We start from the raw sequence: 18,927 nt of genomic DNA, 5'->3' as shown, positions 1-18,927 counted from the left end.
GCTTGTGAGCCTCTCTTGCATATTTTTCAAACCATAATTATGGACTTGTTTTTATAAGTTAGTCCCTCAACTCAATTTACAACATTTCTTCGAAGAGAAAACGGGCTTTAGGCAAGCCGATTTGCCCTGTTGGCACGCACGCAGCTGGATATCTCATCAACTGGAAGACTTGATGATGTGTCTAGCTCTGCTGCTATCTATGGATTTTAAGGACACATATTTAATTTGATTTATGATAAGTGGTTCCTGCTTTTTTGGATCTGGCTGGTTGCTGGTTTTATCTACAATCAAGGAAGTCGTCGGCAGCAAATTTGGACCCGATCACGCTGCTTGCCTTTATGATGGCTTGGTTCGTGTCTCAAGTACCCGGACTCAAATGCTTTGGGGTGTTTAGATCAGATCTTGGGAATTTTACTCAGTCACTTTCTATCGGTGTGGCCATGTATTTTGGACATTTTGGAACCGAGTCGACCAACACAGACTCAAGGTAGATGTCATTAAGTTCTGCCTGTCTCCAAAACAATTGTGTTTATCTGAATTTGGCTCCCTTGGCTGGTTTTGAAGGCCATCTTATCTGAATTTGCCTGGAGAACATGTGATCTGACGCTCACCACCCCCTCCCTGAGGAATTTCCAACTGATAACTAGATGAACCAGCTGAATAAACATTGTGTCATCATTTCAGGACTCTTGGATTCTCATAGATGTTATGTTTATGGATCTCACCGGAGGACATTGACTGATTATTACATCCTATCAGAACTCTTACAGTGACCTCGAGAGCATCCATAAACATTGCTGACCGCTCTCGTCTCCTCCGTCTGCAGATTGTCTACGTCACTATGTGCTGTTTGTGTGAGGTGTTTTTTTAATATTAGAGTTTGTTTTTTTCCCTCAGGCAAGAAATAAAAAAAGTCTGATAGGAATTCTTTTTCGCCTCCAACTTCTACATGTGTCCAGTTAACCACTGTTTTTGTCTGTCCAAACAGGTCTCACTTGTAAATGAGTCTTCGAGGCTCAATGTGATTTATCTGTTTAAATAAAGGTTGAATGAATGAACTGATAGGAAAATTAATCAATCACAAGGCTGATGTAGAGTGGGTGGGACCAAAATGTGCAGTCTTAAGCCTTCAGTAATCTCCTGCAGGCTACCCTGTGACAGCATGTGTTTAAAGTAGTCCTTGCAGAGTCGGATATGAATGATGTGGCTGGATTGTCAACATTGCATTTCAAAGTGTTATTTTGCAGAGAAAAAGATTAGACTCCAGACAGGAACACCAACTCCAGCAGTGGAACTGACCATAAACAAAATTTGATGAAAGACATATTGAAATTGACCTTTATCAATACTACTCAGGGATTTTTTTCTACTAGTCTTTCTTATTTGTTTATAGACGACTGAAAATAATTCTGTTGTTTTATTGGAGTTGCCTAATTTATTTTACTATGGAAAAATGATGAATCTGATGGAGTCAGCTCAGGGGAACATCTCTGAAAGCTACAGTATGGTTAAAAACTTTTACGACACTAGAGTGGATAATTAGCTGATGGAGAAGCACCACAACCAGAGTCTGGCTCCTAATAAGGTCAAAAGACCAGATACTGATCATCTTGTTAGTGTTAATGTATTTTTGGGGAAACAGCAAGACATGCTGATGTAAAATAAATATTTTCCTCTATATATCAATATATATATATATATATATTTGACCATGTGAAAATTTTCGATGAATTCAATTGCAACCTGTAAATTTGAAAACCCAGACTGAAATTGTAGTTGCTCTAAATGTTAAATACTATATGTAGGTTTACAAAGATAACCTTAAACATAACATTTGGATTTTATAACAAGATGAAGTTTTAAATATACAGTAAGTTCTGTGGGTTACTGTTAAATTTCAGAGTGGGTGGACCATAATGCCAACATGGTAGTCTTGGGATAGAAATGCATGGACTTTTTTAGGTTGGGTTCACATGCATAATCATGCTGTGATCTTCAGCTCTCACTGCAGTGGTTCACAGCCGAATGTGAAGTGACTGGGATGAGAATCGGCACCTCCAAATCTGAGGCCATGGTCCTCAGTCAGAAAAGGGTGGATTGTTCTCTTTGGTTCGAGGGTGAGGTTCTGCCTCAAGTGGAGGAGTTCAAGTATCTCAGGGTTTTGTTCACGAGTGAGGAAAGAATGGATAGTGAGATTGACAGATGAGATTGGTGCAGCATCTGCAGTATTGCAGATTCTGTGCTGGTCCATTGTGGTGAAGAGGGAACTGAGTTGTAAGGCGAAGCTTTCTGTTTACTGGTCGGTCTACATTCCTACCCTCACCTATGACCTCGAACTCTGGGTAGTGACCAGTGTTGTTTTTGACTGCCATTTTGATTTTAGTTTTAGTCTTAGTCTTTTAGACAAAAATACTTCTTAGTTTTAGTCAGTTTTAGTCATTTCTATATTTAATGGTTTTAGTCCAGCTTTAGTCGACAAAAACTTTAAAATTTTAAGTCTAGTTTTAGTCTTTAAAATAAATAGAAAACATATTAGTCTTTACAAATTAATTTGAGTAATTTGTTTTAATAGTGGAATCAAATACTGGTACTCCAAAAATGCCCAAAACAAAAACATTCTCACTTTGTGGCTTTATTTCTCAAAATGTCCTCAACTGTGCAAGCAGGTAGACCTGTTCGTCCAATCCAAAGAGCAATCGCCTGTTCTTTGGCATGTTGTTCCTGAGAATCTGTTTTATATTTAGATCCTGCGGCAAAGGCTGCTGGTATAGATGACTGTGACCTGTCGTTCTTTGGACCACCAGGTTTCTCTTTAGGAGTTGGGATCTCTGGGATCTGGATGAGAAAAAAGCAAGGCGAGAAGATAATTATTCTTTCTGTATATACAATGTACACCTCTTGTAAAGAATCTATAAGTGAATATAAAATAATCAAATGTATGTATATCTTTAAAAAATTATTTATATGTCTATATGTACATATATTGTACATAATGATTTGTGTCAACATATCTTACTAAATACCATGTTAAGAAAACAGAATGACTTTAGCTGTCAAACAAGCAAACAAAAAAATCTTTCTGATACGTTAATAACCAGATGAATAGCATCCACCCTGTCCTCCTTACGTAAGTCATCTGATCTTTCTATATTGTGCAATGGCCAAATTTCTAATGTATCTGTACAGTTGAGTTAGATTATTAAAAGTGCACTAGGGCTGTCTGATATTAGGAAATCCTGTGATGTGCAAGAACAGTGCATCATATTGCGATGATGATATGACTTGTGATAAATGAAAAAATACTTTAGTGCAGTGTTAATGTTTTTCTGCTCAGGGTTCAGAGCAGAAAAACAACACTGAGGTGCCCTTGTAGCTTTTAGTCTGAAGTACCAAACATTTAACACAGGCAGATGCTTTTGAAATTTGAATACAGCTAAATGTCAGCTTTACCTATTTTTTGCTAATTGGCATTAGATTTTCAATCCAGAATGACACTAACATAACCAGTATTTTTAATACTATTTTTCTTTTCATTAGATTGAAAACAGCTTTTTTGGGGGGGTATTTTTTACATTACTTTGTCCATTTTTCTTCTACCAATAAACACTCAATCTAAGAAAATGTATCTTTTCTCTTTTGCAAATGTTTTGATTCAATTTATTTATTTAAAATGAAGTATTTTTTGGCCCCCTAACACTTTTTACTGTAAACATTTATCAGACAAATGTTGGTTGTCTCATTTTAAAATGTAATGCAAGTAGTGTTTAGCTAAAATGGGTTTTTGGTTTAAAGGATGCAGACCCGACAGACACATGGGGTAACAGCAACAGGTTTGATATTCAGTCACTCAAACACAACCTATCAGCCATACATCCCTGCATGTTTTACACGTAACAGTAGCCGACGTTAGATTAGCACAACAAACAAGCTAATAGCACAAAGTTAGCATCCACGTGCGCAAGCAAGGACAGGATTTATAAAAATAAAATTAAAAAAACATTAAGTTTACACGAAACTGGAGTTGTGAAATGTGTCACAACCCGTTTGGTTTGTCAAGTAACATTGCATGTATGTACATTACAAAAATAGTAGTTGTAACTAACTTACCTTGGAAAAAACATCAGGGTGGTGGTGAGCCTTCAGGTGCCGCTTAAGATTTGTCGTGTTTTTTCCACCAAGTTTAAATCCACATTTACCTCCGTCTCCCTCGACGATACATTCGGTTCTTCTTTCAGTTGGGTTAAATACAAAATAAGTCCATAAATCCTTTCTGGGTTTGCGTCCACCGAGCCCCTTCGTAAAACGTGCAGCATCTGCCATGGTCCAGTTTGAAATGAAGTCAAAGGTGAGCGCGCGGTGCATCAGCGTGGTTGGGTAGCAGTGGGTGTGACCAATGGGCAGAAATATTGTGCATTCTAAATTATTGACGGACCACCGACAAACATTTTCGTACAGTCTCATCTCGTCAACGAAAACTCACACACATTTCGTCATGTTTTAGTCATTAAAGAGCAATGTTTATTTCGTTACCGTCTCATTATTGTCATGAAAAAAGGGGGCGTCGACGAAACGTTTTCGTCATCGTCATCGTTAACGAAAACAACACTGGTAGTGACCGAAAGAATTAAGATCATGGACACAGGTGGTTGAAATGCGTTTCCTCTGTAGGGTAGCTGGACTCTCCCTTAGAGATAAGGTGAGAAGTTTGGTTATCTGGGAGAGACTCGGAGTAGAACCGCTGCTCCTCCACACTGAGAGGGGCCAGTTGAGGTGGTTCGGGCAACTGGCAAGGATTGTCCTTTGGCACCTGCCTAGGGAGGCGCTTCGGGCATGTCCGACTGGGAGGAGATCCCACAGAAGACCCAGGACACGCTGGAGAGACATAGTCTCTTTTCTGGGAATTCCTTGGAATCCTCCCAGAAAAGCAGGAAGAGGTGGCTGCCGAAAGATGTCTGGGCCTCCCTGCTCAAGCTGCTGCCCCCAAGACCTGACTTCAGAACAAGCAGAAGATAATGTACATACGTACGTACGTACGTACGTACGTACGTACGTACGTATGTAAGTATGTATGTATGTATGTATGTACGTATGTATGTATGCATGTATGGCGTTCAGATGGATTGACTCTGTTGGTTGTTCTGCTTAGAGTTGTGTTCGCATTTAGGTTCAGATTGTTGTTAGTGACTACATAAAAAAATGACACCATAAGTCAGATATTTTTCGTAAAAAAGGTGAAATCACCTCATACTTAGCAAGTTTCTGATTTGTGAAACTGAAATTAATGTGATGTAATCGGTCCATGACTCTAGTGTCTTCAGTTACCAGGTTTAAGCGATGTTACATCTGAACTGAAGGTGTAGCTCTTAAAGTCCCGGTGCCAAAAAGTTAGCTAGAACTTACAGGGTACATATTTGGTGCATATCTATTATTTATCAAAAATGTACAAGGTACTCAATGTACCAGGTACCTACCCAGTACCAGGTATAAACAAGGCAACATGTCACTTCATAATACAACTTCAAAAAAAATATTAGACACATACCAGACTATAATATGTATTTCTAGCAAAGTATGCAATTTGTAAAGGCAAATGAAAGGATTATGTTGTCACACACTGTTTTAATGCCTTCTGATTTAGCACAAGTTCAACATTTGGTCTGGGCTTACTTGAGATTTTGGGGCTTGGAACAAACAGCAAGAAATGCAACTTACTACAAACTCAATGATGTCCTCTGGGTAAGAACCACAGCTCTCAGTCTAAATGGTTATATTCCAAATAATCAACTTTAAACCAACAAAATTTAAAAGTGTAAGTTATAAAATGATTCATTTTTTTCTGCTGTTGTAAACCCCATGGATAATAAACGTTAAACATCAAAATTTCTCGCTGCATTGCAACTAAGGCTTTCTGAATGTAAAGATTGTCTTTATACTATACTTTATTATATTCATGTAAATATAATTTTACCATACGTTCAAAAAATATTTGTGCAAAACATTTTGGAAGTGAAATGTTTAAATACAAGTACACACTTTTATCAAACAGGTGCACAAATCAAAGTTACAAGTTCACAACTATTGCAACATCGCTACCTTGATAGACAAATATGATTTATTGAAACCTTTGAAGGTAAGCCAGTATGTCTGTTGTACAATGAGAGTAGCACAACTGCAAAGGATTACAACCTGCGTTTTTAACCAGCATTTTCCCCTTTAATTGGATGTTCTGTCTCAAAGTGAAAACTGAGCGTAGCCACGCTGTTTTCATCTGGTCCTACCCTGAAAACCCCCGGGAATGCTTTGCTCTGCAGATGCTCAGTTAAATACGTGATCCTCATTGCCATTAGGCAAATCCTGGTATTGTGTATGCTTTTGATATTCTGCTTCAAATTCATTATATTGTTATTGGTTTTAATTGGACTATCTGCCTTTTAAAATCAAAGATAATATCACAAAGCTGTTTAGTTTCTTGTGTGAGTGTATGTAAATTGGCATTGATATTTAATAAATTGTGCCAGTGGCACCACTAAAATCTTGCCTAAGATGCCAAATTGACTAGGGCCGGCACTGTATGCCCCCTGAAAGAAGTCTTGGCCATCCCTGTGCCACCCCTGGCAAAAAGATGTGGCTCCATTCCTGTCAAATGGACACTTTGTTTTTGGACATGCACCTAAAGCAGTCACTGTGAAGTGATAAAGCTTGGAGCATATATGTTTTTTTAAGGAAAAGCAAATGTTGTCAGCTACACAATGGGGTAATCTTGATACCATCAGACATACATTAAAAAGTTCCAGTTTTATTTTCTTGTCCAACTGTTGGTTGGTAACTTGTCTTTTAAAGGCACTTTCATACAACAGTTTGTAAATTTATTTTGGCTACTGAACCCTTTTATTCTTTTGCTCTTTACAACTATTTAAATTTCAATTGGAAATCCAGTTTCTTTCAATCATTCAGAAAAAGTCTTGTTTCTGCACATTTTTGGTAGTCTTTTTTTTTTAAGGCATATTGGTTTAAAATTTCTCTTTTAATAATTTTACATCATTCTTTGTTCACCTACAGTTTATGTCTTCATTATACAATGTTTTATCAATACTTGCTTCAAATTTTCGGTGTAACTGACTGAACATCTTTCCTTTATAACATAGACTGCTGCATCAGTTGCTGGTTTTTGAATAACTTTCCTAGTTTCAGCTGACAGCTCTCATTTTTAGTTCATGGTTCAAGGCTAAAACCAGCTCTAGACTGCAAACACTTGGAACAATTGTGCAAGTACTTCCTTTAAAAAATGTGATTACACCTTTATTATTTCTACTTGATCTAACAAACATCTGACCCATATTTACCATAGCTTCATTGTTTTGTGTTACAAAGACAGCCCACAGTTTGTCCATCATGCTACATATCTGTACCTCTTCTCCATTGCGATAGATCAGCAGGTCAAAGGGAATAGCAGCCACCATGTCGATGAGGAACCAGCCTTTGAAATAGTGCACGGCAATGCGCACTGGGTGACTCACTACTTCATCATTAGAGTTCACATATGTGGTTCTGAGAAAGAGTAACATTACAAAATGTACTGTCAATAATTATGCAAGATGGTATTCAGTGCTGTTCATGTGAGGTTTTGGGATTTGAAGCTCCATTTTAATTTTTGACATAAACAACGGCCAAATCAGATTAACAATAACAAAAATAACTGTTCAAACCTGAAATTGATGAGGATGTCAATAATGAACATGATGTCCACAATGAGGTCCACCACATTGAGAGGAGAGCAGGAGTAACCACAGCTCTGCTTGGCTACTTCTTCCTGAGAGGAGGAATGTCAGGTTAAAAAAAATATAAGAAAGGATTTATGTGAAAAGAGTTGGGTATTTATAATCAATGGTACTAAAAACAGAAAGCATCAATGAAATACATTAACAATGACGATTTTAATTTACTTTTCATATCCATGATGAGAATAAACAAAAAAAGTCACCAAGAAAAAGGACATTCAGCAAGAGATGAGTCTTGGGTCCTGCCTTGTAAGTAGATGTAACTCAGACAGACCAAAAACTTAAACTTTATTCCTATTTAAGTACACTTCATGCTTAGAGCATAATAAACAAAAACCTGAGTAAAGAAATTCACATTGCAGTGTTTTTACCTGGGGTTACTGGCCTGGTAAGGGGTGGGAGGACTGGACAAAGAATATGTTTTGCTTTTGATTACAGTTTTTATAGATTTATAACTTGGATGATTTATTTACAAAGTGTGCAGCTTTTCTCTCTGCAGTGCTTAATTTGTGATGTCTCAAACTTGTTTAAAAAAAATTTTTGTTGTAGAAAACAAAACAATGTTTTTAGCTTTTAGTGGTTTGCAACTTTTTTGAATGAATGTAATTCAGGAAATGACAAAAAAATGAAAAATAAATTATATTTTTTGCATTGATTCTGTCAAATCTGATTGTCTAGTTTGCCTGTATTGTTATCAGTCATGAGGTTTTTAATGTCCAAATACTTGTAGTGGCGACAAAGCCCATCAATTTTAATTTTCAATTACAGTATTTTCAAAATAGTCAAACTTTGATTACAGTAATAAAACATTTTAAAGTTGACACTAAAAGGATGTTTAAGATTTAAAATATTTTTGTCTTTTTGTGACATTGCTGTATTCAAAAGGCTGATATTAGAAAAAACAAACTGTCACAGTCCTTTGCACAGTACAAAACAACTTCAAAATTGCCATTTATATTTGCCAGACTGATAGATTTATGCCTTGAAATGACTTTATTTCACACAAATAGACATTTTAATGAATTCAGCTCGTTTAGTTATTTAATACAATCTTTTTCATATTTGATCATTTATTAAGTATCATTAATCACTGTACTGTTATCTCACAGTATAGTTTCAAATGTAGACAAGCTTACCACTAAGAGATAACAAAACCTTTTTTTTTTTATTTATAATCTAGTTTGAAATTGAAATTAGCAGATTTTTATAATAAATTCTAAATGCTTGAAACTAACACTGAACACTGTGAGGTTTTTTTTAAAAAGCTAAATGGAGACATGCGTTAGCATTAATCCTAGGAAAATAAATGAACGTTTATTGGTGTAATATAGTTTGATTACAATAATTGAAATGGCAGAAAACAGCAAGTTTACCCCAGAGAGGATCCAAAGAGCTTGTGGAAGCTCTCGTGGCTGGGCCCTCTCTGCTAGTAGGTTTGATCTTGCGCAGAAGTTGGACATGTCTGCATGCTAATGATGTTGGTTTGAACACATTAACATTTGATATAAAGTTAAAATACACACCTCAACATTCACACATCAACCTTTCCAAGTTCTCTTCCACCCGTTCCTTATTTTCACCACAGATCACAATGTCATCTGCAGAAATTCTCAGTCCACTGGGATGTCTGCCTGACCACACCTGTTAGCCTGACCAACATCCGAGGAAACAAGAAGGAACTCAGAGCAGATCCTTGATGCAGTCCCATTTAAAGCTACTTGTCACTCCTACAGTGCACCTCACCACTGTCCTCATAAATGTTCTGTTACAATATAATATACATTTTTTTTGCAACACAACATTTATACATACAGTACAACACCACTGCTTCTCCCTTAGCACCTTATCATTGTTGTTTCTAAATCCACAAATATATAAAATGTCCTCTCTATACTTCTCCACTTACAACCTTACAGACAATATAGCGTCTGTGGTGTTCTTTCTTGGCATGAAACTATACATCAAGACATACTGCTGTTTTCAATTCTTCACTAAATCTAGCTTTCTCAACTCTCTGCTATATTTTCATTGTGTGACTCATCAGTTTCTATAAAGCTACATTATCCTTGCATATAAAACAGGCACCAACACACTTCATTCCTCAGGCGTTTTCTCATTCTCAAACATGATATCAAATATTCAAGTCGAAAACCTCACTTCCATCTTCCCTAAACTGTGCCATATCTCCATTAATGTCATCGGATCAAACTCCATTCTTCCCTTTCAAAACATTATAAACTTCATCTTCACTAATCTTTCCCAATTTCTGATCAGTTTCTCTCTAGTCTCTAGTCTTCTTTCCCTTTCATTTTATATTCATACATTAGCTCATCAACGTACTTTTTCCATCTCCAAATCACACTCTCATAACTTTTTCAAATATAATTTCTATCTTATGCAAGCCCAGTGCTTCCCCTACCATTTTACAAGTGAGGTGCCATGCCTTGTCAACAGAATCGAGGGCCCCGCCTACAGAATCGAACGGTGCGCACCCCGCCCCCACCCGTCTGCACTGCCATATCTCTAAGCTAGCAGTGAACAATACAAGCACACTAGCTAAAATGCTAAAGGCAGTGTGGCTGCACGTTGCCTCACGCTTGGTACAAAACAGTGCACATTTCAGATGTGTCTCTGTCTCCAACCCCACCACCCCCACTCAAAAACTGTCGGTACAAACGGCATGCAGTTCAGAAATGTACCTCCCCCCGCCCCCCCACCGACAAAAATCATGGACGGAAAAATCGCCCGGTCATGGCAAGTTATCTAGGGGAAACAATGAAGGCTAACCTTCTGTACATGCTTTTTAGCTTGGTACCACTGTCTCATCAGTCGATACAAGTTCTTCTCTCCCTCCTTAGCGTTCAGCCGCCTGTACAACCTTCTGTTTTTCTATTTTTCTATGGACAAATGAGAGTACATAATACTGTCATTTATCCTCTCAGTATCCCATTTTTGTCTAGCTTACCTCTCCCTCTGTACAACCATTTATGTATCTAGATGACACACCATACCAGACCATACCCTTACCATTTTATTTATAGAGCACTTAAAACAGCTACAAAGCCAACCAAAGTGCTGTACAGACAAAACAATAGACAACACAAAAAGCAATATACAAAATGAAGTAAATCAAAAATGTAGACATAAAAACGATGCAGATAATAAATATGACGACAAACCAGTGTGGAGCATACAGGTTCAAAACACACACCATCTGGTGTTGAAAGCTACTGAATAGTAGTGAGTTTTAAAACGGGATTTGAAAACCGAGAGGGAGGGGGCCTGTCTGACAAGCAGAGGTAACTTGTTCCAAAGTCTTGGTCCTGCTACAGAGAAGGACCTGTCACCTCTGCGCTTACGATGAGTTCCTAGAAATGTGAGGAGCAATTGGTCCACTGACCTCAGGGAACGCGGTGGGACATACGGTTGTAGCAGATCAGAGAGATGGGGGGAGGGGGGGGGGGGCAAAACTGTTCAGCGGTTTGTAGATATACAGGAGTATTTTGAACTGGATTTGAAGGTGAACTGGTAGCCAGTGCAGTGAGGCCAAAACTGGTGTAATGTGCTCTCTTTTGCCTGTACTGGTTAAAAATCGGGCTGCTGCATTCTGGACCAATTGTAGTCGTGCAATGGAGGTCTGACTGATACCAAACAGGAGTGAATTGCAGTAATCAAGCCTAGATGTAATGAATGCATGTATTACTGTCTCCAGGTTATTTTTGGACAATATGGGCTTCAGTTTAGACAGCCGCCTCAGTTGGAAGAAACATGATTTAACAATCATGTTTACATGATTGTTAAGTTTCAGGGAAGGGTCCATTATCACTCCCAGATTAGTGACTCTTTGTTTTTCTGACTGGGTTAGAGTGGAAAGGTTGATGCAGTGGTTTGTGATTGTGTCATTGGGAAGGAATAACATGATTTCAGACTTCTTTTCATTGAAACTTAAGAAGTTTAAAGCCATCCAGACCCTGATGTCAGCCAGGCAGTTGAGCAGCGGTTGAATAGAGCATGTACCATGGTGTCTTAGGGGGAAGTAAATTTGTCAGTCGTCGGCATAGAAGTGAAAGGGTATGTTGTGTTTCCGGAAAATAGCACCAAGCGGCAGCAGGTATAGAGAGAATAGGAGGTGACCCAGGATGGACCCCTGCGGAACCCCCCATTAAAGCTCTGTCGCTGCAGAACTAAAATCCTTGATGCAGACACAAAATGATCTGTCAGCGAGGTAGGATCTGAACCAATTGAGGGCTGACCCTGTGATGCCCACCCACTGCTCCAACCTAGCAATGAGAATCTCATGGTCGATGGTGTCAAAGGCGGCTGTGAGGTCCAATAGGACAAGCAGCACAGAATCACCGGTATCTGTGGATCTGAAGATGTCATTAAAAACCTTCAATAGGGCAGTTAGGGAATAGGCAATAGGGAAGGCACCAAGTACCTTCTTACCTATCTATTGAGTCATTGTTGCTGTAGTAACTCATTTAACTGGAAGGTGTTCCTTCCTATCCAAAGCCTTTCAGCCTTCTGCTCTCTTTACTACGTTCTTCCTTCCTCAACTTCCATTACCATTTTGTTTCTTGCTTGCCCTCGGTGAAGGCAGACACTTCTCCCTCCTGCTCCATCCCTGCTCTGCTCTTTGTCCTGTGAACCTTTTTCAGAGCCTCTTTCAGCATATCTTCCAAATTATAAACTATAGATCTTTTCAGCTGGACTCTCAATGCAATTGATCAAATTTTCTTAACAAGAAGACATGGCGAAGGAGAGCCCTCTTGCCCTGACAGAACAGTAGCAGCTGGATACACAGTGGGATAAGTGGAAGATTGTGTGTCTCTCTATATTATCAATTGAGGACGCTGAAGATGTGTACATAATTGGATTTATGATAACAGGATTTCTGCTTTTTGGAGTTGGTAGTTACCTGGCTTATCGACAAATTCATAAAATGTTAGCAGCTGTTCTGGCCATTGTTAATCTCCCTGGCATGTGTGAAGGAATGTGTCGTGCAGTTAACACTCAGACTCAGATGCTGTGCAAGCGAATCTCGCTGGTGGGAAGGAATAGATCTTGGAGAAGTTGGAAGCTCGACTCAGCATATGTAATCGCAATTTGGCTGTTTGGAGTCGCCATGAGATGTACTAGTGAGACTGTAAAGGCAGACGGAAATTAACAGAGATCGGCCTGACCCAAAACAAATGTTGATATCTGAGTCTGGCTCCCTACGTGCTGGCTTTGGAAGGTTGACTAGCTCAATTTCTCCTGGATGTTATGGAAACAAGACACCCTGACACCACCACCACCCCCCCCATCCCCTCCCCACTTCACTCCCCAAGGACATGGACCTGTGCCAGAGCTCAACCGAGCTGGCTGATAAACATTGCACCACCTCTTATCAGGACTCTGAACAGTGCTCACAGACTACTTCCCCTCAAATTCACGCCTTCGCTGACCTCCCTCATTTCCTCATACCACCCCCGTTGCAGCAACCTAGGAGAATCGAATGTGCAAATGGCTGTATCGCTCACTTGGGGTCTGTGCTGGAACCCCATCACTATACACACATATATGTCTTATGTCTGTATGTTGCTTTTTTATGTGCTGGTTTTTTTTTTTTTGTTTTTTTTTTGCAGTCTCACGCTGTGTCCCACAAGGAGGACACAGTGTGATATTTGCTTTTTTTTAACCTCCTCTTCCCTCGTGTTCCCCTTTTTCTAATCTAACAAAAAAGGAGTGCCTCTCAGAGGCTGCCGCCTCAGTCACCCTGTCTACCCAAGTCTGTTGTTTGTTTGTTTGTGGTTCTTCAGATGGGCTGTACTGAAATGTAATTTTGTTGTGCTCTGTGCAATGGCAATAAAGCTGTTTCTGGTCATTTCAGTTTTTATGATTTTCCTATTCTTCAGCACAAAAGTTATCCTATAAACCAGTTTCTGATGCTGTTAGAACAAGCTCTCCCCTGCCATAATCTAACGGTACCCAATCCCCCTCAGGTTACCTCATCTATACAGCATTTAGCCTACCTGTATACTTCATACTCAACTCTAATAAATCAACCTATGTAGCAATCTCTATCCTCCTAGAAAAATCCACCATCTCACTTTTGTGATTCTTTTGCTTCACCCCAAACCTGCCCATCGATTCTGCATCTCTTCTGTTTCCTTCACCAACATGTCCATTCAGGTCTGCTTTGATCACCACTATCTCCTTCTTGGAAAAAAACTTTCTATAATTTTGTCTAAATTCTTCCAGAATTTATTTTTCCCTTTACCTCACATCCAGCTTGTTGAACCATAGTCACTGACAGCATTCAACATACGACTTTATACCATCAGACATCTCAACCTATCTGACACCCTTTTTTACTTCCACTACATTCATCGCAAACCCCTCCTTCTAGACCAGGGGTGCCCAATATGTCGATTGCGATCTACCAGTCGATCGCAAAGGTAATACGAGTAGATTGCTTAGCATAAAAAAAATACAGTATATCAGCCTATCAAGCATCCTCACTATGAAATTTGTCACTTGATTGACGTACAGGGCAGCCAATCTGAGACCTGACCTTTTCTGACACATGGGTCACCATGCATGTACATACAACTGTGCAAAAAAAAAAAAACCTAGCAAGCTACCTACTTGCCTAGTTACCCTCCAATTTAGCATTTTTAACCAATATGCCCAACATGTTGAATGTCCTTAATGTAGAGCTGCAAGGAAATAACAAAACCTGATACGATCAGCTCAGTGCAACATCTCTCCTTAAAGCTGCAGCACCATGATTTGGCAAACTTCCATGAACCTTGCATCAGAGCTGTAGACACAAGGGAAAGAGTTTGTACAACTTGACGATACACGCTACACAGAGCAGAATGAGAACTGTCTGGCAAAGTTTGACAAATGCTTTCAAGACTTGTTTTACTGGAGCCAGTCACTACATTCATGTGCTGCCCTTTTCAGGAAGATACTAAATTTGCTCCACTGGCGCTTCACTTCAAAGACTGAAACACTGTTTGACCTAAACTTTTCTGGAATGACCAGTCCACCACGACTAATGATCATTTGGAAGTGTACTTGAGGCTGACTACCAGCAGCTTTGCATCCCTGGCTTATTCCATTCTGTGCAAGTCATCAGAGTAAGGTAATGATAAAAAATGTACAGTTGTATTGCGCAATATAGGCTCATGCAGTTGGTACATCAACATATATTGTAAAAATAAAGAATACTTAATATGTTCATGAACAAGTATATGTTCTGTATTTTTATTGTAGGTAGACCACTTTGACTTGGTTATTTTAAAAGTAGCTTGCATGCTGAAAAAGTGTGGGCATCCCTGTTCTAGACATCCCTACCTTATTTCTCCTTCTATCTCTACACTATATTGAAACAGCTTGAACCCTGCCCCACAGCTGCAAGCCTTGCTGATCTTCCCCTTAGTCTATCTCACACATAATACATTTACCTCTTTTTCTGCATCATGTAAATAAGCTCTGTGCTTTTGCCTGTCATTATCCTTACGTTTAGATTTGCTTCAGTCTGACACTCTTGATTTTTCTCTTTTCCTTATTTCTCCTGAAAGGTTTTCTTCCTCGAGGTCTCAGAATAACACTGTGTTATCCTAATCACCTCTAGTGCTATTACTTTATTTAACTAACACTAGCAAAATTTCAGCCAGCACCTGTTTGTTATTGGCACTGGTGTTGGTCCTTGTTAGCATGGGCCTCCACCGAGCTGATATAATGTCACCTTGTTTAGGCAAAACTGTTTTTTATTTTATAACTAAATGATTAACATTTGCAGGACAAATCTGAACAATTAATTCAAAGCTGTCCTGCTCTTCATAGTTACTATGGTGCAATAATGTTAGTAGAGCTGTAATTTATTTTATTTCACGATAAAATATATCTACGAGACAATAGTAGGATTTTATCTTTTAAATGAGAACCTACCTGGTCATTTAGAAGGAATGCAGCTGAATAGGGTGTCAAGATAGCAGTGTATATGACCAGCAACAGAATGAGCCAGTCCCACACTGCCTTGAAGGGGCTGTAATGCAAAACTGTCCACTTGTGAATGCGGGGAGCTTGGAGTTTGTACTCTGGCAACACATCTGCACCTAGAGACAGCACCTAGGTAAAGAAAACAAAAGAGAGGACCAATCACATTTAGAGTCAAGCATGCAAATCACAAGATTTACACAGAAAGAGGAAGCGGTGAATGTAATCTAGTCAAGAAAAAATGTACAGTAGTCCCTCACTTATCATGGAGTTTACGTTCCAGACAACCCACGATAGGGGAAAATCCATGAAGTAGTGACGTTATACTTTGTATTTATTTTAGTATTTATATACGTATACAGTAGTCCATTTATCGTGGGGGATCCATACCCTGAAGACCCGCAATAAGTGAAAAACCACAAAGTAGGAATAGTAGTACAAGTAGTACATAGTAGTTTATTTTATTATATATATATATATATATATATAAATATATATACATATATATATATATATATATATATATATATATATATATATATCCATCCATCCATTTTCTTTGCCCGCTTATTCCATTTTGGGTCACGGGGGTTGCTGGTGCCCATGTCCAGCAATCACTGTGCGAGGGGCGGGGTACACCCTGGACGGGTCGCAAGTCCATCACAGGGACACATAGAGACAAACGAGACAAACAACCATTCACTCTCTTACTCACACCTAGGGACAATTTAGAGTTACCAATCAGTCTAACATGCATGTTTTTGGACTGTGGGAGGAAACTGGAGTACCCGGAGAAAACCCACGCATGCACGGAGAGAACATGCAAACTCCACCCAGAAAAGCCCCTGGACCGGGGTTTGAACCAGGGACCTGCTCGCTGAGAGGGAGCAGCTCTACCAGTTTCGCCACCGTGCTGCCTACTATATATATATATATATATATATATATATATATATATATATATATGTATGTATATGTATGTATATATATACATATATATATATATATGCTTGTGTGGCATGGATTGTTTATTTAGAATAATCAAACATGACCGAAACCTTTAGTCCCTCTCGGGAACATTGAGCGGACCAGGCCACCGGGAAATGTCCAGGTGCTCCTAATGGCCAGTCTGCCCCCAATCTCCCTCCTGCTGCACCTGTGCGCTGCACTTTTTTATTTTATTTTTTTATTTTTGTGTGCGCGCTGCACTTCTTAAGCACCCCCCAGTGTCTGCCTCCCTGCCAAATTGTCAGACCCCCTCGTGCCTGAAGTATCCAGCATTGTTCCTAAACCACTTCATCCATGGAGTCCTCTCCTTTGCCTTGTCCAAGACAGATTCTTCTTTTGCATTCATTCATTCAACCTTCATTTAGACAGGTAAATCCCATTCTGCTCATTGGATATCTGGACCTTGATGTCTGCTCTGCCTTCAGACCACCAATTCCAGCTAAACCCTTCGGATAAGTTTTGCTTTTCCTGCCTCTATGTGAATGACCCACGCCTGTATTTTTGACCCACAAACTCAGACCCCGCACTCTAGGAGTTGAGCTCTCAGAATCAAGCTCCACATTCTGAAGAGTGTTTGTCGGACCTTCCAGGTTACGCTCACATATCACATGATCTGTCCAAACCACCTTTCCTTCTGACGTCATTGCAGCTTCAGCTTCTCCACCTGTGATCGAGCTCTACAGAGACGCAGCTGATTTTCTCCTCCTGACATAACTTTAAATAAATATTTATGTTAAATCGTGTGTGTTCAACCACACACAGGAGTAAACAAAAATATTTATTTGTATAAATATTTATTTTATTGTTTATGTTTTTATTAATTTATTATTTAGTTACTGAGTTGTTTAATATTTACTTGATGTCTGATCATACGTTTATTCCTGAGCAAAAAAAACAAAAACTATTTTTTCTGCTTTTGTTAGAAGCAAAGTAGAGCCCCAGTAACAACAAAAAGATAAAACATTGTTTTTCTCACTGAAAGACAGATTTTCAGCTTAAAATGTAGCCGGCTGATAATTGGCGATAGCCCGCACACCTTCTCATCAGCTGAGAGAATTCAAGCCGTCAACACTGACTTGGTAAGGAGCTGAAACCTGGTGGCATTAATGCAACTTTGGGTTTGTTGTGCTGATGAAACTTGATAAATCATTTCCTGCCTTGCAGTGTTGGATGATTTAATCTGTTCACGTTAAGTAACATCTGTCAACTAAAATCCAAAGGAAACTATTTATCAAATAGTTAAACTTTGTCTAAATTTGTGTTTATAAAAGCCAAAATAATTCTCCTCAAACAATTAATTTAGTCTTAGATAAAACATAATTAATCCTTGACTGATTAATTATTGTTTAGATTGTTGATTATCTTTTTAGTAATTACTTTACTGCTTTTCAAAGAAGTTATTCTCCAAATTATTATTGTTTATATTCTGTGTTGTTCAATTTGTTTATTGTTGTTGATGATTCTTACTTTGATTATTTTTTGTAATAAAACTTCAAAGACAAATTTAGACCCCTCTTTTGGATGAATATTCATTTGTTATATAATTCCCTCTAATTGACAGATTCTACTTCAGTGATCGTTTTGATTATTAAAGGATGAATACATTAAGTTGTTGCTGATCAGTAAACTGAGCAGCTGGTGCCCTGCGAGTACAAAAAAATAAATCTAGTAAAGTGAGGAGCAAGTGTCACCCTTCTTCCTCCCATCACTCGTATACAGGTGTGAAGTGGAGAGCTTCATGTGCTCCAGCATCAAGGTGTGTCATGGAGGCTGCACAGCTTGAAGAAAAGCTTTGCAGAGAGTGGTGAAGGCTGCACAGAAGATGTTGGAGTCAGTCTCCCCACCATCACAGACATTTACACCTCCAGGTGCAGGAAGAGGGCCACCTGCATCATGAAGGACCCCACTCACCTAGCACACACTTTTTGCCCCACTCCCCTCAGGAAGGAGGTTAAGGAGCATTAAATGTAGAACCACCAGACTGAGGAACAGCTTCTACCCTGATGCTGTTAGACTCATGAATATCTAACTAGAAAATCACTGTGAAAAATGGCATCATGTTGCTGCTGATCTGTTTCATGTTGCTGCTGATCTGTTTCATGTCACTGCTGATCTGTTTCATGTCGCTGCTGATCTGTTTCATGTTGCTGCT

At 39.0% G+C, this 18,927-nt stretch overlaps 1 protein-coding gene across 1 annotated transcript in view; it reads right to left on the bottom strand.

Moving 5' to 3' along the window:
• Nucleotides 1-18,927, bottom strand: part of LOC119426478 (potassium voltage-gated channel subfamily H member 2) — a 166,898-nt gene that overhangs the window by 29,872 nt on the left and 118,099 nt on the right. Inside the window, exons 6-8 of the mRNA XM_037694039.1 lie at nt 15,720-15,899; nt 7,707-7,810; nt 7,410-7,548 (exon numbers count right to left, since the gene is read on the bottom strand). Of these exons, the coding sequence (XP_037549967.1) occupies nt 7,410-7,548; nt 7,707-7,810; nt 15,720-15,899 (423 nt within the window). The remainder of the gene's footprint in view (nt 1-7,409; nt 7,549-7,706; nt 7,811-15,719; nt 15,900-18,927) is intronic.

This window comes from Nematolebias whitei, chromosome 20, assembly GCF_014905685.2.
Source record: "Nematolebias whitei isolate Nwh7 chromosome 20, NemWhi1, whole genome shotgun sequence".
Taxonomy (NCBI): Eukaryota; Metazoa; Chordata; class Actinopteri; order Cyprinodontiformes; family Rivulidae; genus Nematolebias; species Nematolebias whitei.
Note: the sequence above shows the minus strand (reverse complement) of the source record. Positions and strands in the feature narration are given on the sequence as shown.